At 40.5% G+C, this 26,979-nt stretch overlaps 1 protein-coding gene across 12 annotated transcripts in view; it reads left to right on the top strand.

The window, feature by feature from the left end:
* LPP (LIM domain containing preferred translocation partner in lipoma) overlaps nucleotides 1-26,979 on the top strand; it is a 662,033-nt gene that overhangs the window by 260,090 nt on the left and 374,964 nt on the right. For all 12 annotated transcript variants that reach the window (XM_059391302.1, XM_059391292.1, XM_059391291.1 and 9 more), the window contains one exon: nucleotides 26,669-26,781. In XM_059391302.1, the coding sequence (XP_059247285.1) occupies nucleotides 26,669-26,781 (113 nt within the window). The remainder of the gene's footprint in view (nucleotides 1-26,668; nucleotides 26,782-26,979) is intronic.

Below are 26,979 nucleotides of genomic sequence, written 5' to 3'. Positions count from 1 at the left end.
GAATTTTATAGGGTTCTTTTTATTAAAGGGGCAAAGAGAACTACAGTTGCAAAAATGGTTGTGAAAAAGTAAATCTGTTTTTGTTGGCTGGCTCATTCATTCATTCATTCATTCAGCATGTATTGCCACTGTAAGAAACCCTATAGCATGGGCTACAGGGAGTGTTACCATGTGGGTCACAACCAGTCGTAGGTCCTGCATCACATTAGGAGGTTGTGATATGACAAGCAACAATAAACACATATAGTAAGTAATGTCTGGAAAACCTGTTTGAGTTTGCATGCCGTGTGTGTGTGTGTGTGTGTGTGTGTGTTGGATATCTGTGTAAAATGCATTTTTTATTTTGGATCATAGAATAACTGAAAACTTGCCGTAGAAGGCAGATAAATTAATCACAGTTTCCATCAACAGAGAGCTCACAGGTAAGTAGGTATAGGTACAGTTATAAGGCAGAAAGTAGTAAGGCTTTAAGGGAGATCTCTACTATGAGAATGCAGTGAAAACAATTCCAATGAAGAAATCAGCAAAGGTTTAATGGAGGAGATGCCCTCTGTGTTGGACTTCAACAGTCGATTGATGCTTAGCGGGGTTTAGTGTATGGGAGGCTGTTTGGGGACTGGTGTGTGCTGATCTGTTTGAAGGCATGGAATCATTCCATGGTATTTCTAGGAAGTATTGCATTTCTTTTGGCTGCTAATGGCAGAACCAACCTTGGCTTTTGAGTTTAAGAAGAATGTGAGCACACTGAGCAGAGAAGTCAGGGAGCAAGTGGGCCTGTGGTGTTAGGAAATGCCTATTGATTTATGAGAAAAGGAGCTAAGTCCAAGGAAGAAAAGTGCATGGAGCAGCATGGTAATAGTCTAGAATTCCTTTTATGTAGAAGATGTGGCAGTCATTTAGTTCCTGAATCCTTCTAGTAAAGGGCAGGAAGTAACTGTCCAGAGCTGGAGTTACTCCTTATGGAAAATTAGGGGGTTTCATATTTGCATTAACTCTTTAGAAATGGGGACACCCTTTCTTTACCCAAAGCAGAGACAGACTGAAAAAATCACAGAATTTTACATCTGGAAGAGAACTATTTGAGAACCATCAGAGAGAAGCATTCAGGTTTCTCTGCGAACATTCAGAATGCACATGGGGGGTTGATTTGGAGTGCTGGGCTCTTCCCAAGAATTTGATCCTGTTAAAAAATGGAGCAGGTTTCTTCAAAAGGTGCCGAAGTCTTTGAGTTGAGTTTGGATGATACCATTCTTGGGAATCTAGGGGAGGAGATGCTTCAGTAAGGTGAGAACTCGATGGCATGAAGATCTTTTTCTATTCTACCTGCAGCCTCCCCTTCTATACTCACCATCTTGTTATTCTGTTAAATCATGTAATTTTCAAAAACTCCTACTACATAGAAAAATGGACTGGAGTATCGAGACATTTGCGTGCCCATCTCATTCCAATTACATCTGATTTTTTTAAAGAGTAAATGCCATTAACGTGCTAGAATTTGCCTGGATGGAGTTTCCACACTGTGAGTGCCATGGTAGCTCTTTGCGACGATGGGTCTAAGTGCGTGAACTGTGCCTATGTCTAGAATCCTGTTATCGAGGGGCCGTTGCTCTCAGTGCTTGTGTTTGACAGGGGAGGGCGGGTGATGTGAGAATTACAATCTGGGAGTGTTCCCCTTACCTTCTGAGGTCACTGGCTTGGTGCTATACAAATAATAATGGCGTTATTGATAGTAGTGTGCAGCAGATTTGTATTAAAATACGAGCTGCTCTATGGAGCAGTAGATATTGTATTTTTAGTTTATTTCCTTAGGCATATGCAAATATTGTGCTTGCACAGTTACCTCGGGCATTCACAAGTTGGATTTCCAGTGCAAACAGTTTCCAGTAAATATGAACCAAGTGGTACTATTAGTTTTGCATCCACTAGGCGCCTTTTTAAGCTTCTGAGGAGATCAGTGAAGGAGAACTCGGGTATGGGGTAAGTTGCGTATATGTATCAAAGATTCAGCAGGGATTTAAGGCACTTCCAACCCACATGAAACATTAAACATACTGGCTGAGACGAGCCTGAAGATGGGCTTTTCTTGATCCTGAGGAGTTGTCTACTTTTTTATTTTATAAAACAAGATGAGGGCAGTACATTTCCCTAAGCAACAAGGAGAACATGGTTAAGCTGTATTACCCTTTTTTTTTTTTTTTTTTTTGCCTTAGGGGTGGCTTATCATAACTTTTAAAAATACATACTTCTCATTTGTCAAGCATTTTAGCATGGAAAAGTTCGAATGTATACAAAAGTAATGAGAATGCTCTTACGAGCCTTCATGAATATATGATGCAGCTTTGGCAATGATTTGCCTTAAGTCAGTCTCCTTCCATCTATATACCTATTTCTTTTCTTCACCCAAGACTATTCTGAAGCTAAGCCCAGATATCATATCATTTAATTACCATTGTAAATTTTAATCGTTAGTAGGTGTGTCTACAAGATTTCTGAAAGATGAAGAACATCTTAGGCGAGGCCTCGTTTGAAAGGTAGTTATTGATCTTGTGGCCTTTGCATGAGGATAGCAGTGGTGAGTCTTTTATGCAGGAGGAGATTAGAAAATGCAGTCTTTTGTTTTGCCTGTTTTTCTGTGTTCTGGATGTAGTCTTGGCTTTGGGGACACCATGTGGGGATGTTATTTGATAACGGTGTAAATGTTCAGTCACATATTTAGTTGAGAGAGACACCAGGTTGGTCTGATTTTGTCATCAATACTTATTTAGATAAACTAGATGAACATTAACCCTCCTTCTTTTCTTTTTTAAGTACTCTCTGTATGTACCAGGAGGGGGCTGGAACTCACAATCCCAAGATGCTCTACTGACTGGGCCAGCCAGCCAAGTGTCCCAAACATTAGCTATCCTTTTGCATGGAAACCCAATTAGTATTCTTCGCTTATGGAGAATATCTATTTATAGCCAGGTTGTGGTCTTCATTTTAAAAGTACTGTAAGTAAAGATACCGAAAGTAGCCAGGTTGAGCACACCCTGATACTTTACTGCAGTGATTTCTCCCGTTCCCTAAGCCCAGGAAGTGGGTCTTGGTGTACCAAGCAGAATACAGCCTAAGTGCTTGCTTCTGACTAGATTACCTACAAAACAGAGCCCAGGGCAAGATCCTGTGTTGCTTGATGGAAGGAGCAGGCCCAGGGAAGCAGGAGAAGAGGAGCGAGGGCTGGAAGGAGGGAGAATGGATACAAAAGGGAGCATTACCAAGCTGACCAGGACTTGCTCGCTAACAAGTACCTCTGATTGCTTGGTCTTCCAGCACGTGTTCACCAAAGCCTCCAGCCTAGTGAGTCTCAGAATGACTCATTAACAGGAGGCAGGGGGAAGAAGGTCTGCATTGGTTCCTCATTCCCATTTCTCCAAGTGTTTTACCTGCTAGGTTTTGACTTCCCAAGGAAGCTTCCTTTATTAGTTTTATTTTCCAAAACGGCACTCTAAGTATGGTTTGACTATTTTAAAAGAAAAACCATGGAAAAAAAATTCTGGGACTTCATTTCTTAGTGCCTTAGTGCCTTTCTTTTCTTTCTTTCTTTCTTTCTTTCTTTCTTTTTTTTTTTTTAAAGATCTTATTTATTTATTTGACAGAGAGAGACATAGCGAGAGAAGGAACACAAGCTGGGGGAGTGGGAGGGAGAGAAACAAACTTCCTGCTGAGCTGAGAGCCCAAGGCGGGATTCGATCCTAGGACCCTGGGATCATGACCTGAGCTGAAGGCAAACACTTAACCACTGAGCCACCCATGTGACCCTCCTATTGCCTTTCTAATCTAATGTGGCCTTGGGAAAGACAGGGTTTCCTAATATTCTGCACCAAACCTAGTTCTGAACTTTAATATCTGGTTATTATCACTGGAATCAGATTAAAAGCATACGGATTTTCCATTTAGTAACATATATTGATTATTCACTTGGGATCCTTTGTTTTGAGATCAAGAGGACCCAGTCATGTCCATGCAACCAGTATTTTGACATGGGAGATTTAGGTTTTCAGTTATTTATTGTCTCTTTTTTTTTTTTTTTACTGTTTTCAGTTTTATTAAAGTCTTTGGACATGTCACTTCCCCTTCCCCTCTGTCCCTTTTCTCTACTTTTATTGTTCCACCCAGTATTTCAGATTGATTTTCATGTGTGGGATTATTAGAACAAGTGATATGATGCATTTTTAATGCTCTGGATTCATTTTAGCAAACTTTTATCCTAAAGTTACCAAATTATACTTCCATTAGTAATGCATGATAGTGCCGATTTAACCATATGCTGGTAATTTTTTTTTTTTTTGGTGCAAAATGGTGATTAATTTATTAAAGCATGGGGACAGGACCTGTGGGCAGAAAGAGCTGCTTTGCTGATAATTCTTTTAAAGTACATTGTTTTCATGAGAACATTTTTTTTTTTGAATTATTAATATGGTAACTTTTTTCACATACCTGTAAACCAATTATACATTTGGTACATAGGGTCAGTCACTGTGTTAAATTCCTTCTACATGTTATCTCTTTTGTTTTTATTTTTATTTTTTAATTTATTTGAGACAGAGAGAGGGAGCATACAAGTGGGGAAGGGGGTCAGAGAGAGAGGGAGAAGCAGACTCTCCACTGAGCAGGGAACCCGATGCAGGGCTCGATCCCAGCACCCTGGGATCATGAACTGAGCCGACGTTTAACCGACTGAGCCACCCAGGCTCCCCCACATTACCTCTTTTTTAAACGAACTTTTAAAATAGATACATTATGGTTATGATTATGACTGTTGTTATTATTGTCCGTGTTAACATTCTCATCTCTGACCTGGGGAAACAAGAGACACAGAGGCCAAGTGATGCGTACAATATAATGAAGCTAATTTGTGGCATTTTTATGGTTTATTCTAGATTCTGTACTCTTTAGCAGGACACTGCTGCCTCTCACATGTACATCCTTTTGATCAAATTGGTTTAAAGAAATCGTTTGTATATTGTTGCTGTTCTCAAGGTTAGTTAATTGCTATGAGCTTTATATGTTAAGTGTTTTATTTTCAGTTTTGTTGTAATTTGGAACCAGGCACAGAATGGTTTCAATTCTTTAAAAAAAAAAGATTCTGCTTTTAATCAAACTGACCAACTTTTGGTTTAAGGCAAGGTTCTAAAGTAATGTTTAATGGCTTGTATATTTTTCCAGATACGGTTGTTGATGAGTCTTACCATTCCTTGGTAATTTTGCTTTCTCTTCTACTATCTATTTAGTGTGTACACATGCTTCTTTTCTCCCATTAATATCTGTCTGTTCTGGGGCACCTGAGTGGCTCAGTCGGTTAAGCCTCTGCCTTCTGCTCAGGTCATGATCCCGGGGTCCAGGGATAAAGCCCACATCAGGCTCTCTGCTTAACAAGAAGCCTGCTTCCCCCACCCTCTGTCTACTTGTGCTGTCTGTCAAATAAATAAATAAAAATCTTTAATTAAAAAAATCTGTCTGTTCTTATATAAACATATCCCCTCTGCCAATTTCATTTGAGATTTTCTTAGCCACCTGGGTACTGTCGTTAAAAAGAGAGGACCTGCATGAGTTCAGTTCTGTCCAACTTAATTTTACTGAATGCTCTCCTCTGTTTCCAAGGACCTGGGCAGCATGCTAGCTAATCATGGCTAGGAGAGGACCTGAGCAGAAAGTTCTCTGACTGCATGGTCATCTTGACTTTCTTTGTTTGGTGAGCTGGGGAATAGGCTTTCACCAGGTTTCATTCATTGCCTGATCCATGCCAGGCTTTCCTGAGAAACTTTTGCATCCGTGGAGCGTGAGAACTGGCTTGTGTATGATTTGCCCCAGGATTACAGCAAGCCTGTGGCAGAGCCAGCACTGGGCTCTGGGACTTTTCTCTGGGCTGCTTTCTCCTTTACACTATACGTGGCATGCTGGGAACGCTGTCCTCACATGCAGTCTCTCACTTGTGAGTGTGCTTGACGCAGGACTGAATTAGCAGTTTTGAGAGAAAGAAAGGCATAATGCTTCTTCCCAAAGAATTTAATGAACTTAAATGTGTGCTCCTGTTTCTAGTTCTTAATGGAAAATCTTCGATAAGATTTAATTAATTAATTTTATGTCAGCTGGAATCAGGAAAATTAGATTTCTTGCTTTTGTAGCAGAATTTGGGAGGAGATGGGGAGTGGCAAACCATTTTAAGTATAACGTGACTAAATCCGCCAAGTGTGATTAAGTACCTACAGATTTGAATTTGAGTCTAGTTAATTAAACTTAAATAAAACAGAAGTAGTCTCTTGGTCGGTGGCCACATTTCGAGTGCTCAATAGTCACACATGGCACAATATAGAACATTTTCAAAATTGCGGAAAGTTCTCTTGTACAAAGAACGTTGATCTACATGGTTTAACAAATGGAAGAGTTGGGGAAAAGGAGCAAGCATAGAAGTGTGCTTTGTTGGTTTCTGTATGTTTTAGTGCAAAGAACCCTTGCCATAAAATATTATTGGTGACCGATAAAATATTGAGATACCACGATTTCAAATGATCTCATAGACACGAATCAATAGAGCAGCAAGATAGACTATTGACTGTAAGAATGGATCAATACTTATTTTACCTATCTTATAACTGAAGGAATTAGTAGGCGCTCCACAGCCTAGCCCCTTAAATATCAGAGAAACAAAGATTGAGGGTGTTTGAATGGATTATCAGAAGTCCTTCTGTTTTTAGAAATGTGAGTCTCCTTACACATATGCCGCTGTTGGTTTGGGATGAATTGCCTGCCATGGAGAGTCCCTCCTTTAAGGAAGTTTAAAATAGGACTCTTTGAAATGGGCCCAGGGTTTAATTGCAGATCCAAATTCAATGCAGAAAAAGCCTTACTGTGAAAGCAAACAAAGGAAAACAAACTAGACCCCCAGTGGATGCCATGATCTTTCATCCAGTAAAGGAAGTAGTGGATCAGATAGAGAGTATGATCTGTTCTGGGAATTTATTATCTCAAGAATGCCTCTGACAAATTTAAATAAAAAAACCAGGAGCATACCTTCCCATTTTAAGGATAGATAGAAATGAAATCTTGTTGAATCCCATTTCTGGAGGACTCTGCTTTCATTTTCATCCCTTGGTACTTAGGATCCTGTGTGTGGTTTGTGACTAAGATGCGTGGGTGGGGGTTAACATGAGAAATTCCACAGTGAGTGAGTTGGAACCATTAGGTATTGTGTCCAGGATAGCTCACATGTCCTAGTTAAGGCTGTGCTAAGTGAACTGGACCCTCCCAATGTGGTAGCCCCAAAGATTGGTTTAATCCTCTGGTGTGACAGCATTCACAAGTCTTTTCAAGGGCCTAAGTACCATAAAATACTCTCACAAAAGCCTTCATTCCAAAGAATGTGTGTGTCGGTTCTTGTCAAGAGCTCTTAGTAAAGAACAATGTGCCTAAAGCCATAATCTAATAAACAAACAGATAATCTAGTTCAGTTTTGTCTAAGTAATATAATGTCTCTATCAAACTATTTCCTGCACCTTGAGCTCTATTCACAAGGAAAGGGTTCTGCGTGGGAATGTGTATATATTTTTCTCTTAACAGGAGGGCATTTAGCTCTTGTGACTGGATGTCTTGTTTTTCTCTTCTGGGTAGCTCTAGTTGTTTACGGTGGGAATTTTCCGTCTTGGTAATTTGGTATTTTACTTGCTTTTTATTGTAAAGGATAGACGTGTGTACACCTGAATTTAAGAAATATGGTTGCCTCACCTTCATCTCAGTTAACAGGGGTCGGGTCAGAAAGTTCTCACACGTTTTGAAGCCTTTCTACTAGATCTTATGTACCTATTAAGTCAAAAGAAATAGGCTGTTTTTGTGAAGAAAGTTTATGAATTCCTTTGCGGGATGTGTAGGATTTGCAAGGGTGGACAGCCTCCGTGTCCCCCTTCACACCACCAGGTCAGCACCCATCTGTCCTTTGGAGAATTATGGCCTGACAGTGAGCAGAATCTAGCTCATTAGGAAACTCGGAATACAAATAGCTTCATTTTCAACGGCACGGTGACACATGGGAGTTAGGGTCAGACATAGGTATTATCTACATTACAAGTTGCTTTTTGTCTAATCTTGCCTAGAGAATTATTTTCATGTCCTATTCTTGGTAGGCATCTATTTGCAGTTAAGATAACTGTCCAGTCATGGACTCAGGGGCATTTTCTGACTGTAACCATTAAAGAGAAGCCTCAGTCTCTCATTGCCATTAATGGGCCCTTGTATTTTGAGTCATGGCATCATAAACTGTCAGTGCTGTAAGGGCCTTTAAAGGCCATTTATGAAGCTCCTTCGATTTATAAAGCCCGAATCTCCTTTACAATATTCATGTCAAGTAGTCTTCTTGCCTCTACTTGAATATTTCAAGTTATTTGGCACTCATACATTCTCAAGCGAGGCTGATTTCTTTCTCCTCAGATGAGCTAATTTCTCTGTTGTGTCTCAGCATCTCTAAAGGCAGTTACATTCTGTTGATACACTTTTGTTAATATTTATGTGAGACGCTTCCTGTTTTTTTCTAAAGAAACATAATTTTTCTTTCTATATCATAAGAACAGTAGAGGCTCTATTTCTGTGTATTTTAGTCTTACTTATATTTTTGTCTGAAGAGGTAAACATACTTGAAATGAAACATTTCTGTCGTTTTCAGGTATGTGCTGTATCTAGTGCCACTTCTTTGCCAAATTGTAACAGGCATTTTTCTCAAAGTAACCAATTTTATCCATTCCCTACCCCCTTTAAGGACATTGCTATATAGATCACCACAGGAACATGGCATGAAATGTTCCTCATTCCATTTAGGAGGTTCAGAGACATGAAGGAACGTTCTTTGGACCTTAGCTGTGGTCTGTGTGGGCAGGTTTCTGGTCTTTCTGAGTTTATTTGCCCACAAAGTGGGACTGAGGAGAGCGATCCCACAGGGAGAGTATGTGGCTGGTTTTGTTGCATTCTCATTCAAACTGGCTTCTCAAAATTTCTAACCTAATATCTAATAGGATTTTGTTTTGTTTCTCTCTTCTTAAATATGGCATCAAGATGCTAGTTGGAAAAATGAAAGAAGAATGTGTATGGAATACGGTGGAACTATTTTTAGTAATATGTATGTAAATCTAAGAATACAGTAAAACATGATGAAATTTTCAGAAAATTGTGGGAAATTCCAGAAAATTTGTGCCATGAAAGAGCTTTTGCTTATGTCTCCATGGTGGCTTTGCACTGATGAATTATCTGTTGAGGTTTACAGGACTGTGTGCACACTTCCCTTCTTCATGGCACTTTGGGGTTAGCACAATAGTGACCCCCCCCAAAGATGTCCACCTTCTAATCTCTGGAACCTGTGAATGCATTGGGTTGTATGGCAAGGAGGAATTTAGGTTGCAGATGGAATTATGGCTTCTAATCAAGATAGGGAAAATTTCCAAGGATTTGGATGGACCTTATAAGTGGGCCATAGAGACAAAAAAGGTTTTAGAGTGATGCAATATGGGAAAGAACTCAATAGTCTTTGCTGGCTTTGAAGATGGAGGGAGGACATCACAAGTCAAGGAACGAGGGTACTTTCTAGAAGCTGGAGAAACAAGGACATGGATTCTACTAAAGACTCCCAACAAGGAATGCAGCCCTGGAGTCACCTTGATTTTAACCCAGTGTTACTCATGGGAGTCTTCTGAGTTTTAGAACTGTAAAGTAATAAATTTATCTTATTTAACTAATTGTATGTGGTAATCTGTTGCAGAAACAATAGAAAGCCAATACATACAATATGATGTTGAAATTCTCTATTTATATTTCTGTTCTCCCCTTTAGACAAATTTCTCAAGGGCAACAGTGTTCTTAAAAAAAAAAAAATCGTCTCAACACAGTTCCACATTTAAGAAACATAAAATTTCCTGTCAAACACTAAAGAGAACTAGTATTTACTGAGTGTGTATAAACCATCTGCCCAGCATCGCCTTAGTTACTGTGCTTTGCAGATTTTACTGACTCCGTAGGAACGTTGTTCAGCCTTACTGAATCTCTATCTTCTCATCTGTAAAAGGAGTTTAAGGACTAGATCAAGGTTGGCAAACATTTCTGTAAGTCTGAATAGAAAATATTTTAGGTTTTGCTGGCTAAAATATCTTTGTCTCAACTGCTTGGATCTGTTAGCAGAATTAAAAAAAATAAAAAAAAAACAGCCCTAGATGATAAACAAATGAATGACTGTAGCTGTGTTTCAATAAAACTTTATTTACAAGACCAGAAAATGGGCTGGATTTGACCATTTGGCTATTGTTTGCTACCCAGTAGACGAGTGGGCCCTCCTTCTTCCATTCTAATTCCTTTCTAATCTGATGATTTTGTGAATTTATAAAGTTGTACCATTAGTGCCAGTTAAGCCATGAAAGTGCCAGCAGGACTTGGAGAGGTAATCTAAGTGATGTGATGGGTCTGTTTATAAGAAGCGGCATAATATTGCAGACTCAAGTGCCAGGAAGGGAACTGCCACCATGTCCTTGGCAAACAGACCTGGGACAAATGCTCTTAAGGATGAGACATAAGGAGATCCTTGAATGCCAAGGCTGAGCTCACTGAACTCAAAACTCCGAGAGCTGGAAGTACGGTTGGAGAAATGAAAGGGAGTGATACATGCATTGCCCTCCGGAACGATAGCCCTTCTGAGGCAGCTGGCCAGATGAAGTGGGAGGAGGGGATGAGTTTCTCACTCAGCTAAATTATGTCTTTGGGCAGCCAGACTGGGTCTGCTAAAATAACAGGGTGCCTGAACTTCTGCCCAGAACACGTCACCAAGCTTTGCATTTGGGACTGTCTTCCATCACATGGCTTCCTAATGTGAGGCAGTGAAGAAAGCAGAGTGAATGAAGTGCAAGGAATGGGGTTTTTCTTGGAGTGCCTCCCTAGAGACAAAACTTGATTTTTTAAAGAGATTACTTTTTGAATTTTCTGTTCTCATTCAAAAATCACAAGTTCCTGGAGGACAAGCATCCAGTCGACTTTGCAGGCTTCTTGGTTTGCCCCTCATGTCGGACTTGCCCACCGTAGATGGGGGGGTGTGGGTTTACAGATCACAGTGGGCGAGGAGGAGCCCATCCAGAACCGAGCAGAGGGCGCTGGGATTTGGGGATGTTCTTGTGTGTCTGACTTCCTGGTTACGCTTCTTGTGATTGTTTTTACTTGGCTGTTCCACGGGGTTTTGAGGACAAAAGTGACCTCTTTGATTGATGTGTGACAGTAGCTGTTTGTGCCTTAAAAATTGTTCAGGAACAGTTTGTCCATTAAAGAAAGAATGACCTAGTAATACTTCCAGACCCAAGGAAATGTCGGGTTAATCAGTCACAGAAGTGCTTGATGTACCAAGATCGTGCCACCTCAGGGCTCCTTACGTGGTTCCTTTCCAAGATTTCTAAACATTCCGGGGAGAGCACACTGTTTATTTGACTGCTAGGACTTCATTTTGCTATTGTTTAGTTACTCATGCTCTTCTTCCTCCCTGCCTCTTTCCTCTCTCTCTCTCTCTCTCTCTTTGCCTTTACCCCTAATTCTTTGGGACCCCTGCATGTGAGGAGCCGTATTAAGATTATAGCGTCTTCTCAGTTAATAATTGCGTTTTTATTTGAGTCTCTAAAGGTGAAGAAAGGGTTTATGGTCAAGATGCATAGAGAATCACCTCAAAATAAAAGTAATTTTTCTTTGTCTAGGACATTATGATTTTTAAATTATTTTTAATTTTGTCTCTCTGGTCTGTCCAGCTCTGGCCAGTATAAAAGACACGTGCTATTATTCTCATCTGACAAAAAAAAATTTGAGACTCGGAAGTTTCGTGATTTGACCAAGTTCACACAGCAAGTGAATAGTTCAGGTGTGACTGTAAGTGATGTATTTTAATACCACAGTGCTGTTTCTTTTATATTTCTAAGGCAGCTAACCGAGTCACTGTTCAAGTCAAGAACATGTTCCATTTATAGAAAACATCCCCATGGGGATGTTCAGTTGAGTTTCTTTCTTTCAATCTCCCCCCCCCCCCCCCCTTTCCCCTTCCCCCCCCCCTCCCTCTTTTTCCCCCTCCCCTCCCCCCCCCCCCCCCCCCATCACACCACACACGTATTTCGGGAATGATAGCCACTGACTTTTTCAGGTTCTTCCTTTAAAGAATAATTTATTTGGCTAGGATTCAGCTTGCACTTGTCAAGAATTCATGCCTATACCCACTTGGCAAATATTTCCTTAACTCTTTTCAATCTCGACTGTGAGGCATGGAGAGGGATGCTATTGGGCTGGGGTGCCAAGTCACACGTGATGGGGCCGCTCAGGGAGAACACGGTAAAGTCAGGTGAATGGCTCCTGGATGTTCAACCAGACACTCTGTGGGCGTGCTCTAGAAGTGCTGGAGAGGGTGAGCGGTGGGAAGGTGCCCTTGTCAGGGGCAGCCAAGAAGGCTATGTGGGGATGGCAGGTGACCAGGGCTTCAAGAATAACCTGCGCTCTGCTATGATGGCATGTTAGAGAGGGAAGTCCTGATGGAGGCAAGGAATGAGCAAATTCTTGGAGTCCAGGAAGCAAGGAGAAGCGGCCAGGCAGAATACTGGGTATGTGGCATAGGACCTTTGGCATTGTAAAGTACCAGATTTCCAGAGCTGCTGTGTGCAGCAGTAATTTCAAGGATTGCATACTTACAGAGCCTTCTAGGAGAGCATAAAGTGAACCGAGCTTGTCAAGTTTCTCTCCATTTCCTCCCAGGGAGCCCATCCTGTTTTAGGATTCTGCCTGTCCAGGATGAGGTCCTGTCAAGTCCTGGGAAACCCGTAATTCTCTCAAACCATCATTCTCTAAGCCTCCAATGCAACTGCTGTAGAATTAATTGACTCTACATGTGAGGGCTTATGTCTAAGCTCTCTCCTGTTTCCATAGGCCCAGTGCTCTTTCCATCGCTCTGTTATGTCTGCTTTTGGGCCAGCACCACACTGTTGATGCTTTGTGGTGAGTTTTGAAATCAGAGAGGGCAAATCCTCTAACTTTGTCCTTTTTTTAAAATTGTTTTGGTTTTTAGGGGACCAATGGATGTTTTCAGTGTGGTAACGGTATCCTAGATTAGTTGGAAAGAACTGAGTAAGGAATAGTGGGCACCATCTAGGCTGTTTACTAAGCCTCCATAAGAGGTAATGAGAAGTTGATCATTTTGGCGGCAGGAGAGGTGGACTTCTCAAGTAAACGGACTTGAACAGTTTGGTATGATTCAATATAGCTTGCTATATGCAGTGAGGATGGTGGGACAAAAAATAGAGAACAGGGGCTCTCTCTGAACCTGTATGATCAGGAGAATCATGTGATGTAATGAAGTAAACAGAAAAGTAGAAGACACAGGGAAGGTGAGCGGGTCCGTGAATTAGGATGTCTGCTTTCAGTTTGAGCACTGCACTTGAGATTCCGGTGGAGGTCAGAGACGGAGATATGGGCTAAGTCGTTGCCATGCTTATTCTGGGTCCTCTGTTGCTTATAACCGGTATATTCATTTAGAATTGCTTTTTCAATGTAATGCATTTATGGTTACCATGGTGGCAAGAGCCAAACAGAAGGAAGTGGTTGGGGACAGCAGCAAAGATGGAGATGTGGTTAAAGGTAATATACGAAGCTTCTGTGCCTTGCTTTAGCGAAGAACAAACAGAATGCTAGATGCTGTTGACATGTGTTTTATTTTGAAGTGACTGTTATTACTCGGGTCTGAAATCCTTAGCCTTGATCTCTTGGAGCCTAATGTTCCTGTTCTCCAGCTGAGAGAGTAATTCACCATCTTGTGTTGTAAACACTCACTCATTTTAACTGATTACACCTCCAATGATTCTCAAATCACTAAAATTACTAATTGCTATTCCTTACACATCAAAGAGTGAATCCTGAATAATTAACCCCAAATAAAATTAGATGAATTGGCCCTTTTAATTAGAGTCCCTGCTGCTGTTTGTTCTGAGCTTCCTTTTCTTACTGTTAAGAGACTTTTAGAATGATTAAAACTGTTTAAGTCTTAAACAGCCAGTGACCTTTTAATACAATATAAATCCGTGAAAGCAATATTTCAGTTAGCAGATGGTGAAGTAAATTTTTAGAGCAAGTACCTGTCAGCTCTAGTACTCCTTTGGAAAAAAAAAAAAAAAATCATGCCGAAAAACAACCACCTTGAAATGAAATGAGTGTCTCTATTTGATTATTTTTAAAGCATTTATGCATTTGCTAAGCCTCAGTCTAGATGAAATGGCAGGGTTGAAGGAGAGTGAGTAATGGTTGGCATCATTTTACATAAATAGTAACAAGAATTTCTCAGTGAGAAGAATTTGAAGTCATTTGTGCAGAAAAGATGAAGACTGGAGAAACCATAGAAAGCCCCTGGCCATGGAGCCATTTTCATCATCAGGAGTCTCCTGATGCAGGGGAATGGGTCCCACGGTGGAGACAAGGAAGCTTTATGGGATTTCACTGCTGCTGATCTAACATGTAACATGCTGAGCTAACACTATTGGTCTGCCCAGGTTGCAGTCAGCCTGGATTTAGTTGAAGATATTTTATATGTTCCTGATCTATCTGTTCCAGGTCTCCTAAACAGGAAGGGCCCCTTCTCTTCACTGTAGTCTTCTGAAGCTGTAGGGGCAGAACAAGTTTCTTTCTTATTCCCAACAGATTTCAGAGTCTCACACTAAATCTGTCATGTACTGTGGGACATGTGTCCTTAGCTGCAAGTTAGGAGATTTGGAGTCATGGTGGATTTTTTGGTATGGTTCTACACCTCTTGTCCGTTTCCCTTCACTACCCGGGTCCAGAATTCCTCCATCTATAAGATAAAGTTACAGGACTAGGAAAGTTACTTTTTCTTTTTCCCCTAAAATTTAAAAATAAATTTTGACTTTTCATTCTAAAATAATTTCAGACTGTACCCAAACACTGGAAAATAGTGCAAAGGGTTTTTCGCTTAGTCTTTCCGGTTTCCCTAATTGTTGACGTCTTACACAGTCACAGTACAGGTACCCAAACCAGGTAATGAATACACTGACACAATACTACTAACTAGTATGTAAACTTTATTCAGATTTCATTATTGTCCTACTAATCTCCTTTTTCTGGTCTAGGATCCTATCCAGAGTCACAAGCTACATTTGGTTGTCTTGTCTCCTTAGTCTTCTTTAACTTAGGCCATTTCCTCAGTCTGTTTTTCATGGAGTTCGATGACTGCTAAACAGGGCCACACATCAGCTTCAATCTCGGAGCTTTCCAGGATGCTTGTATCTCAATCCTAAACCCAGGGATGCTGATTGAAGAATTCTAGAGTAAGGCCTAGCTGCAGGTAGTGGAAAAGGAAGTGCCCCATGAGATTTGGATGTACACTCTCAGTTAAAAGTCATATTTGTTCCAACATCTCAAGAGCTGACCTTTTGAGATTTTGTCCATGGGACATCTCTCATCTTCCTTCATGTCCCTGTTCCTCCTCCATTCCCATTTCTCGTTTATGGGAAGAATTCTGACTCTTCAAAATTCCTGGAGGATTTTTCAAGAAGTTTCTAGATACTAGGTGGGGTATACATACTGTTAAGACCTATCTACAGATCTCTTATTGTGGAAGGAAGGTCAAGTACAATACATATGATGTCGTGTGTCTGGAGGCTGGGACACCCCCGCAATCAGGCGATGACTTAGGAATGTGGACTCATTGCCTGTATCTTGAAGACATGCTTTGAGTAAGGGAATGTGTAGAAACACTGCCGCTACCAAAAACAGCAAAACTCAGTGGCTATTTTAAGACTGATATCATTAGCTGTCCAACAGCGCCATGCAGGACCTGTGGCCCACCAGTACTGTACTGTATTAACCTTATGTCAATAATTGGAAAGGGACAAAGTTGTCCAGGGTAAAACACATGTAGTCTAGTAGGATAAATCAGTAGGTAAGTAATTAAACTAACGAAGAGCAGAATGCTTTGCTTTAATAGAGCTAAATCAGGACAGAGAGGTATGTTGTCTTCAAAGTGGGGATGGCTTACTTTATCCAAATACAGCAGTGATTGGATAAGTTAACTGAGATAGTTCAAGCATTTTTATTGCGAAAACTTACCCCCTTAAGCTTCCCGCCATCTTTGGGGGGAAGGGAGGCTTCTGCCCTCAGTGACTGCCGTGGGGTGATGTCCTATCTCCCAAGGAAGGGGGTGTTTTTTGGAATTGTCTTTCAGCACACTATTTGTTTTCCACCTTCCTTTTTCAGTGGTAAATGAAGATTTGTTGTTGTTGTTTCCCTGGACTGTTGCCTCATTCTCTGTCCACAACATGAATTTTTAATTTTCATTTTAGTTTGGAACAGAGAGAATTTCACTTTTTGATGTTGGGGCTGAAGATATCTCAGTAGCTGGTAGAAGATTGATGCTCAGGCTTACTTAGGTCGTTGCTTTATTCATTTTGAGTGCCCGTCTTTGGAAGCCGAAATTTATGGGGTAGTTTGTTGTTTGGGTAGCAATTAGCATGTTTTGTAAGACAGATGACAATTGGTGGATTAAAAATGTTAGTTCTGGTTCTAGTCCATTTGCAGAGCCAGACCGTCCTCCTAATTTCGTATTACTTAAACATCATTCAGTGCTTTTGACTAAGAAATTGAATTTATTTTCAACAAATGGAAATTGCAGTAAAATAGAGGAGTGCAGTATGCTTAGATGTATTCCAGCTTCACACAAATAATTTATTTGTGAGGAAGCACGGGGACTGTTGGATTTAGTGAAGACCCAGGGATTCTGTATTAGTGAATTGTAGAGTGAAACTGTCCATTTGAAAATCAGAAAGACTTCATCCGCTTTAGGATAAATAATTCTTCTTGCTTTTAATTTGAGAATCACAATGAACATTTCAAGCTAAAGTTATTTAGAAAGATGACGGAGACATTACATTTGGGCTTGGGTAAATATAGTGGCACATTAAAATTAAACACTGGGTTTGAGTCGATTCTGCGATTCATTTCACAGTGTCTTCCTTTGATTTTTAAAAAAATGCATGTCTGTGATTCACATTTATTGTATAACAGTTGAACCAAAAGGAGAAGGATTAAAAAGGAAGGAAAAAAAAAAACCCACAACTCTTCCCATAAGCTCTAGACAACCATTGTTAACATACAGGTTTCCACAAAAATAGGACCATGTGATGAGCACTATTCAGTAGCCCACTATTTTCCTCATATAAGTCAGAAAGTTCTTCAGGTTCTTCTTCCAGATACTCCGTGACTCACTCCCTCACTAGATTTAAGTCTTTGTTCAAATACCACATTGGTGAGGCATTTCCCATCCTTTCTCTTAAAAATTATGGCTTTGCATCCCCACCCTAGAACTCCCTTGATTTCTTTGCTCTCTGTTTCCTAGTGCTAATCACCATTTGTGCTATGTTTTGTTTAATTTATTTTTTACTTTTATTTTTATTTTTTTAGGATTTTATTTATTTGACACAGAGAGGGGGAGATCACAAGTAGGGAGAGAGGCAGGCAGAGGGGTAAGGGGGAGCAGGGTCTGCTGAGCAGAAAGCCTGATGCAGGGCTCAATCTGAGGACCCTGAGATCATGACCTGAGCCGAAGGCAGGGGCTTAACCCACTGAGCCACCCAGGCGCTCCTGTTGAGTTTATTTTTAAAGATTCCTCTCCTTCTGATAGAATATAAGTTCCATGAGTACATCACTTTTTTATTTTATTTTTTGTTCTTAATGTTTGATTTCCCCTCTTATGTCTAGAATAATGCCTGACACATAAAAGGCACTCAGTCCATGAGTAAATAGATGTCAGATCTGGATGAAAATAATTATTTTGATGGCTACACAGTTTCCCAGTGTGTGATTGACTGCAGTTGATTTTTTTTACCAATACTTTACTGGTGAACGTTCTGATTAATTCCATTATATTTCATTGTGATGAAGATTCTTTAATGTGCTTCTCTATGTACTCTTCAGTTACTTCTTTTGTAGGACAATTCATTAAAAGTGGTGTTGCTGCATTAAAGTGTATAAATATTTTACGGCTCTTGATACTTGTTGTCAGATTTTCTTGAGAAAAGTCTTATCTTAATCGTCCTCTATTTATATGTGACTAGGGTAGAAAAATGCAGATTTTTTTTTGTCATCAATATTGTGTTTCATCACAATTATATTTTTAAAACTTTTACTTATTTATTTGACACAGAGAGAGAGAGAGAGAGAGAGAGATTACAAATAGGCAGAAAGAAAGGCAGAAAGAGAGGGAGGGAACCAGGTTCCCTGCTAAGCGGGGAGCCCAATATGGGGCTTGATCCCAGGACCCTGAGATCATAACCTGAGCTGAAGGCAGAGGCTTAACCCACGGAGCCACCCAGGTGCCCCTTCATTATTATTTTTAATCTTAGTCCTACCATGTAAATGACATTGATTAGAAAATTAAGTGCTATTACAATCAACAATCTGTTTTTTAGTTAAGCGGCAGAAAATAAAAATGGAAGGAAAATAGAAAGGTTAATTTTCTAATGTATAATTATGTATAATAAAAGCCTGAACTCCAAAAGTGTCTGGTGTCAGAGCCGAGGAATTGGAATCACTTGCTTAAGGTCACATATCTCCTCACTTACAGATGAAGATGCATTATTTAAGGGGGCTGGTGGTGTTGCTATTTGGATGACGAGGACAGGGAACTGGGAATGCCCAGCCTTGGTCTGATAATTATCACTTTAACCAGAGAGTTTTCAAAGAGGCTACCCACTCAAAGAACAGGAGCAAAATGGGAATATAGGAGCCGCTTTATTAATAGCTCCATGAGGACTTAATCTCTCTCTAGGACAGAGGTCTGAGGTCACACTGAGATGGTGCATAGGCTTTGGCTCTAGGAATAAGCAGTCTTTTTATTCTCTATACTACAGATAACTGGTTGACAAAGTCAGGGTATTTCCTTTCATATTTTTAGTTACTACCAGTGGGTAGTAAATCCTTTGAGAAGCCTGAGAGGTGATGCATTCAATGGGACTTATCCTCAATGGTTTCTTAACCTCTGCCATAGCCCAGTGTATCCTGGTAGTATTTAAAACCTTGTTTAGCTCAATCTTTGCAGATGACACATTTCTAGGTACTGAGAATTTCTCTTTGGTTTTGTGTATACATGTTATTTTAAAAATAGCTATAGTTTTCCTTCCCTTCCCCTATGTTCATCTGTTTTGTTTCTTAAATTCCTCATATGATAAAATAAGATGAAATCAGAGAGGGAGAAAACCATAAGAGACTCTTAGCTATGGGAAAGGAGCTGAGGGCTGCTGGAGAGGATGTGGGTGGGGGGTGGGGGTGGCTGGGTAATGGACATTCAGGAGGCCACTTGATGTAATGAGCCCTGGGTGTTCTGCTGATGAATCTCTAAATTCTGTCTATGAAAACAATAATGCACTGTATGTTAATTAAATTGAGTTTAAATAAATTTTTTTAAAATACCATGTAATTGCATTCATATGAGGACTTTAAGGAATAAAATAAATGAACAAAGGTAAAAAAGAGACAGACCAAGAATCAGACGCTTAAATGTAGAGAACAAACTGATGGTTACCAGAAGGGAGGTGGTGGTGGGGAGTGGGTGAAACAGGTGATGGGGATTAAGAGTTCTGATTAATGTGTGAATTGCCCGATCCCTGTAATGCACACCTGAAGCTAATATAATATTGTCCATTAACTGTACTGGAATTAAAAAAAAAAGTAAATGGGTAAAATAATGGCAGTTGAGAATTTTGTATCACGAAGAGTAAGTTTCTTTTCCACTCTTGTTCCTAGTGATAAAATTCAACTTCTTCGTAGAGGCAACTTGCTGTTAGCAATTTCTTAGGAATCCATTTACAAGATAATCCATGACAACACAGGCATATATATTTTCATGCAAATGATACCATTATACATGCTGTCCTAAACCATGAACACTTCACTGTTTTAAGCAAACTCTACACCCAACGTGAAACTCAAACTTGCGACCCCGAGATCCGGAGTCACCCGCCTCTCTACAGACTGAGCCAGCCAGGCGCCCTGCGAATGTGTCATTTAAAAAAATATTTCGCTCTGTGTGTTTTCTGGTGTAATTTCCTGGGTGGCAAGTGTGTTTACTATAAAGTGAAGATGACGTTGAGGGTGGAATTGTAATGGGTCTTTAGTTGCTTTGTTCTGTAATAAGTTGCCTCTCATCTCTGAAGAGGACGCTACAAGGGTGATGCTGCTCTGTCATCCATGGAAACGGCCACTCCTGTCGCCTTTGCTTTGTCTTCCTCTCAATCTCTTCAGTCTTTTCAGAGATCTTTGCCTTCTCCGAGTTGGTCTCTTGAGGAGGCAGCTTCAGACTCAGTTGTCCCCTTGTGCCTGTGTGGAAAGCAGCAAGAATGGCCCCCGGGGTATGTAGCCGTGGTACAAGTCACATTCCGATTTGCGTCCTGATGTTTTGGGTGGGAGTTGAGTTCTGGGTCACAGTCACTGTAGTGATGGTTACTCCATGAATAACCAGCAGTTTGTAAATAAATACATCTAATAGAAATTGCAGTGTGTGTAGCATGTGGGAAGTACGGCTTCGTGAAACCCTCGTTTCAGATATGCATGTACTTAGATAGGGCCGAGTGGTCGTATTGCATCATGATATAAAAGGGTATTTCTTTACTCTGGGTGGTGGTCAAAAAGGTTCAGAGTCTCTGTTTAAACTGTTTGGATCTGGAGGGTGACAGGGAAGTAGATATGGTCATCCTCATTTCATAGGTGAGGGAGGCCGAGCCTGAGATGGTAGTATGGCCTTTTCTGGAGTAAAAGGTAGAGCTGGGGTTTGCATTTCAAGTTCTAGGCTTGGGATCTTGTGTGATTTTCTTCTGAACATATTTCTGTCCTCTATTAGGGACTATAAACAGAAATAGATAGCTTTTTCCTGGAAGCTTATGATTTGGTCACTGTAATTGCTTATGATTTGGTCACTGTAACGACATTTTGTGTGTGTGTGTGTGTGTACGTGTACATGTATGTGTGTTCCAACCCAATCTGTTATATACTTATAATTTAAATACTTAACTTGAGAAGCCTGTAAGTGATTTTCTTTATTTATACCTTAATGTTTATTTCCTTAAACAACCAGAAAGTAGCCACATAAGAAAGCTGGAGAACCAACAGCGGTCAACTGGAAGGCCCCTAAAGAAAGCCATGCTCCTCCCTGTGGCGCACATGGGCCTACGGCCTCAGCTCCTGGCGAGGATGTTAGACATGCAGAGTCTCAGGCCTTATCCCATATCTGCTGAGTCTGAGTCTGTGTTTTTTCTTAATACCCTTGGCCATTTGTACATTGACATTTAAACACTATGTAAGGCATCAGGCCATTTTTTTTTTAAACATCAATTGAACAATGAAATGGCTTTCTGTGTATGTCAGTTATTCAGCTAATCTATTTACTGAGAGTGTACCATGGCCCAAATCTTATCCTAGGATGTGGAGCTAGAAAGAAACTGTAAGTGGGCTCTCCTTGCCGTTCTAAGTAGGAGAGAATGACCACAAATACCTAAGTGCAACCAGGTATTAGAGGTGCTGTGATAGACCCCTACGTGGGGCACACGGGGCTGCTGTGTGAATCCCCATGTATGCGAGCAGGTGTACACGGATGCTGGAAGAAGAAAAAGAATGATGCTTTTTCCGTTGTTGTTTTTTAACTATAGTAAATTAATTCAGACTTCACTGATGATCTGAGTTTAATTATTCCCTTGTGTTTTTTCACTATCATCACATACAATTAGTAATTTATCACCTTCTTTGCTAGTAAATTCTTGCTCTTTTCCCCCCTCTCATGTTGGCCTTGATTTGATGAAGGGAGAAGTGAGCTCTGCATTCAGGTCGATAGATGCCTTTCGTAGGTGCCCAAGCCATGTCGCTAGAGCACCTACTGTGGCTGATAACCCAGTTCCTAGCAGGTAGCTGTATAAGCTTCTTCGTGCTCCTGCCTTCTAACCCCTAGACTAGGAAGGATGGCCGAAGAAAGGATGCATACCTGGGTTCTTGGCAGATTTGCCTTGCTTGCTTCTCAGGTTAATGCTATGCATTGCATAGCATTATTTTGTGGCAGTGGCAGTGAGTTGGCATAAAGTGGTCTTTGAGAGTCAGAGACATACACTTTTGCACGACTCACCCTTTAGCTGCCTCATAGTGCTACCTCTGGCACAAAGTAAAAATCTGTTGAATATTAGCTGAATTCTTTGGGATAATACAGAGCAAATTAAGTGAGATACTTCTAGCTTCTCTGCCATGCAGAGAGACCATCCATTTCCAGCTCCATATTTCACTAGCTGTGTAACTTGAGTTAACTCTTTGCCTGGCAAGTGAGGGATACATGTATTTTGTATGTGGATAGGCTTTGGATGGCTAGGAAAGGGGTAAGGAGGACACCAGGTCTGTAGGCATATGGTTGGGACTACCCTCTTTGTTTTGTGGGTTTTTTTTTTTTTTTTTTAAGATTTTATTTATCCATTTGACAGAGGGAGAGCACAAACAGGGATAGCAGCAGGCAGAGGGAACAGCAGGCTCCCCACTGAGCAGGGAGCCCAATGTGGGGCTCAATCGCAGGAGCCTGGGATCACAACCTGAGCCAAAGGCACCAGCTTAACTGACTGAGCTACCCCAGCACCCTACTCTTCTTCTTCTGAAACTAAATATTTCCATCTTAGATTTTAGGTATCCCTGCACTGTTCAGTAGCCTCATGGTGTGTTCAGTTTTGGCTTGCTTGCTTGATTTATTCCATGCCCCTGTAATTCACAGGGTCTGAAAATTCCATTTGGATTACCCCTTGCAAGCAGAGAGGAGGATAGGCCATGCACTAAGGTGAAGGTCTGTAGCTTAGCATTGCTATTTGCAAGGTCCTGCAGCTGATTCCTTGCGGATGTGTTTCTGGAGGGTCACCACCTGAGCTTCAAAGCCAGATGCTCCCTCATTGTTGGAAGAAGTCTGCAAGAGTGGAAATGATCCCTCCCCCACCAACACAGACACAGAGACACAAAGACACACAAAGATACACACAGACACACACACACACACACACACACACACACACACACTTTGTTGTTTTGTTCTTTCCATTTTACCATCTTCTTTAAACATGTAAATTTGCTTTCTCTCTCCTGCAGTCTTATTTTTCCTGCAACTTAGAAGCATTTTCTTTTGCTTAATTGCCTGTTAAAATGGTGAACCATAAATCAGAGTTCTTGAAATAGTTCTTAGTCTGATTTAAGATAATTATTAAGAGCTTTTCATTCCAACTATCTCAGCTGGTTGTTTCCCTCCAAAGGACCCATTTTCTATCCTTTATCATGTGTGTGTCTGTTTCTTAGGCATTTGCCTGCTCCTCCACACTGTTTTAAAATGTGAGCTCCACTCCAAGGAATGAAGGAAGAGGCCTATGATGGTCGAGCTTGAAAAACTGAAAATTATGTGATAATTATTATGAACGTATCACTGTTTTAAAATCTTAATCTAATCTTCACCTAGAATTAGCAGTCTAGATTTTTGTTGTTTTCAAGTTATTTCTTTTAAGAATACGTTCCGTCTTCCTTTTCTGTTCCTTTTCACCTTCCCAGGATTGTCGACAACCTATGCCTCACTATATATTCAATTTTTGAGGTAGAAATAGAGTCGGGAAGGATATGCAGTTGACCCTTGACTGACACAGGAATGAAGGGCTCTGACCCCCTGCGTTTGACAATCCACATGTCTTCCAACTCTCCATGAACACTGACTGCTAAAAGCTACTGTTAATCCTTTGGATTCTTGGCCAATAAACGAACACTTGGTTGCATGTATTTTGTATGTTATATATATCATATACTGTACTCTTATGATGAAGTAAGCGAGGGAAGAGAACATGTTAAGGAAAACATAAGGAAGAGAAAACACGTTTACAGGACTCTGCGGTACAAAATCTGTGTGTCAGTTGACCTGTGGAATGCCAGCCTATTTTTTCCAAGGATTGACTGTAGGTAGAAGGGGCTACAGACGCAAGCAGTTGTAGTTTTTATTCTAAGACTAATTTGCTGAGAACTTGGACTGTTCATGTGGCTTTCATGGGCCTCTGTTTCTACCTTTATGATATGATCTCCAAGATTCCATTCAGTTTTGATCCGGTTTAATGTTCCAACAGTTCTCTGTGATATAATAAATGGTGCTAAAGTATAAGACGGCGCTCAGAAGTTTAAATTAGTTATGAAGAAGGCATAGATAGAAGAAGGTCCGGATAGAACATTTGAACCAGAAAATTAGGCCGCGCACTAGAATTTGGTTGCATCAGTCTCCATCAGCATAGACCTTCTTTGCTGATCACTGAAGATCTCATTGTGAGCATTCTTCTCATAGGTTCTGACTTTTCAAGGCAGAAAAGAACTTGGTGACAATTCTTGTTATTTACAGGTATTAAATCTATCTATCTATCTATCTATCTATCTATAATTATTACATATATGTATATATATATACATATATATAATTATTATTACTTTTTAGTGCAGTGTTTGGCCAAAGGAAGGCCAAGTTAGTTTCTCAATTCAGACTGCACATTAGTCTCATCTGGGTTTTAAGGGAGGAGTGGGACCTGACATCTCCTCTCTACCCCCTTTTCCCCATCCCCAAGATACTGATTGGATGGATGTGAGCTGGTATTTGGGCAAGGGCATTTTTAGATAAGCTTTCTTGGTGATTCTAGTAAGTAGCCAGTGTTCAGAACTACTGGGTAGTGTTACTGAAAGTTTATGACCCCAATAGGCACATGGACAAAGCATCTCCAGATGTGCACATCTAGAAAGTTAAGAGAAACAGAAATGTTTCTATATGACACAAGTCTTTTAACCTTTCTAATCCTGTGGGGTCTAAAATAGGAATAATGTAATAATTGGCTTAAATGGAGTGGCTCTCAAAGTATGGTCTCAGGACGAGTACCATCAGGATCCTCTGGGCATTTATTAGAAATGCACACTCTCAGATGTCACTCTAGACCTACAGAATCAGGAGCTCGGTGGGTGGGACATAGCCATCTGTGTTTAACCAAAGCTTTCTGAGGTCCCGATGACCTCCAGAATTTGAGAACCATCAGTACGGAGGGATGGAGGACTAAGAGGTAGCCTTTGAAAATCTTAGCAGTGACTGGTGCATAGTGAGAGTCCAAAAAGCACAGTATTCTAAACATAGTGTGTTTGACTGCTTGGGAGTCTGAATATAATGGGGAGCTAGATTGGACAGCTACTCTTCCAATGCTAAGTCTGTTATTTGTAGGGCAAATAGAGCCCAAGTGAACCATCCCCAAGGTATATCAGAATATTGAATCCACTCTCATTCCAGTGCTTTAGAGTCTTTTTTATTAAGGCTTAAATTGTGATATTTTGGTACTGTCCAAAAGCAAATCATTGGGTGAAGGAACTCGCAGCCTTACCAGTAAGTGTTGAGCATCTGAAATGCAGAGACAGGCGACTCGTGTATAAATATTATCTATTATTATTATTAAATATTATTTTTTGAAGGAAAGTCAAATCAATAATTTTTTTTAATGGACATTTCCTTTTCCTAATAGGATTTCTTGCAAAGTATTTTTAAAAAATTCCATGTCATGAAGCCACAGAGCTCTTGGGTTTATATATATACCTCAGATCTTAGAGGTTAGGCGTTCTCTTACGACAACATAATGTCGGTATGCTGTTCTGGTTGGCCAGTGGTGTTGAGGTTTCTTGATATGCTGACCCCTCATAACATCCTGCCTGGATTGTCTGTAGATTTCAATGAAGTTACTTATTTTAATTTCTCCTGAACGGCCCTACATGGACTTTTAGATTAGTCTTTAGTAAGTCGTATTGCAAGCAGGTTTCTTTCTTCTCAGAAGTCCTTGTTGGATCCCTACTGCATGCATGATACAATTCAAACTACTTACTAGACATGAACACACTTGAAAGTTGTTTTTTTTGTTGTTGTTGTTTTGGTTTGGTTTGGTTTGGTTTTTTTGGTCACCGCACTTATTTTTATTACCTACTAGTATTATTTTACATTCCCATATTTATGCTCTCTTAATAACTTGCTCCTTATTCTCTAGGCCCTGGATGTTTTAATCTATGCCTTTGTTCCCCTGTCTTTCTGCTAAGCAGACTTGTTGTCCGTATCATGATGTTCAGGGGCCATTGTAATGCTCCAGTATAAGCCTTCTTTGGTCCCTCCACCTCGACATAAACTTTCCTTTATCTTAGATTCCAGAAGAGTTTGTTTCTCCATCTCAATATATTTTATCTTGTATTATCTTCATTTGTGTACACATTTTTTTCCTCCTTTGCTTGACTGTGAAAGTCTTACACCCCTCAGCCACTGCCCTCACAACCCCAAGCACCTTCTCTGTTCTGGCTAAACATTCCTGCCCCCTCTCGACTAGCTTTTATGTCACTTCTAAGTATCAGATCTGGTCCTCGTTCTTCTCAAAAGTAAGGCTACTGATGAAACTGCAAAGAGCTATCATGGGGGATAATTGCTTGAAGAGACAAAAAGGTCTATGTCCGTGCGGTCAACTTGAACAAATGTGTGATTTTCAAGAGTCCTGTGTGATTGCCTGTATATTCACTTCCTGTGTTCATGTCCTTTCTGTAGGTGACTTTCTTCCACCCCCGCCTCCACCTCTAGATGATCCTGGTGCTCTTCCGTCCAGCCCCGGAAACTTCCCTCCTCCACCACCCCTTGACGAAGGTGCTTTCAGGGCACAGGTAAGATGTATGGTTGAAGTCATATCAATGAGCCATGCTTGGAAGTTGGTGAATTCAGTGATTATTTCCATGGTGGATGAACATTTATTCAGAGCCTGAAGAGAGCTTTGCAACTCAAGAAAGCTCAGGTCCTTTAATGCCACCTCCCTGGCTGAAGCTTCTCAGAACTCAGCTGGCTTGCATTCGAAAGCCCCAGAA

The sequence above is a fragment of the Mustela nigripes genome, chromosome 2, assembly GCF_022355385.1.
Source record: "Mustela nigripes isolate SB6536 chromosome 2, MUSNIG.SB6536, whole genome shotgun sequence".
NCBI lineage: Eukaryota > Metazoa > Chordata > Mammalia > Carnivora > Mustelidae > Mustela > Mustela nigripes.
Note: the sequence above shows the minus strand (reverse complement) of the source record. Positions and strands in the feature narration are given on the sequence as shown.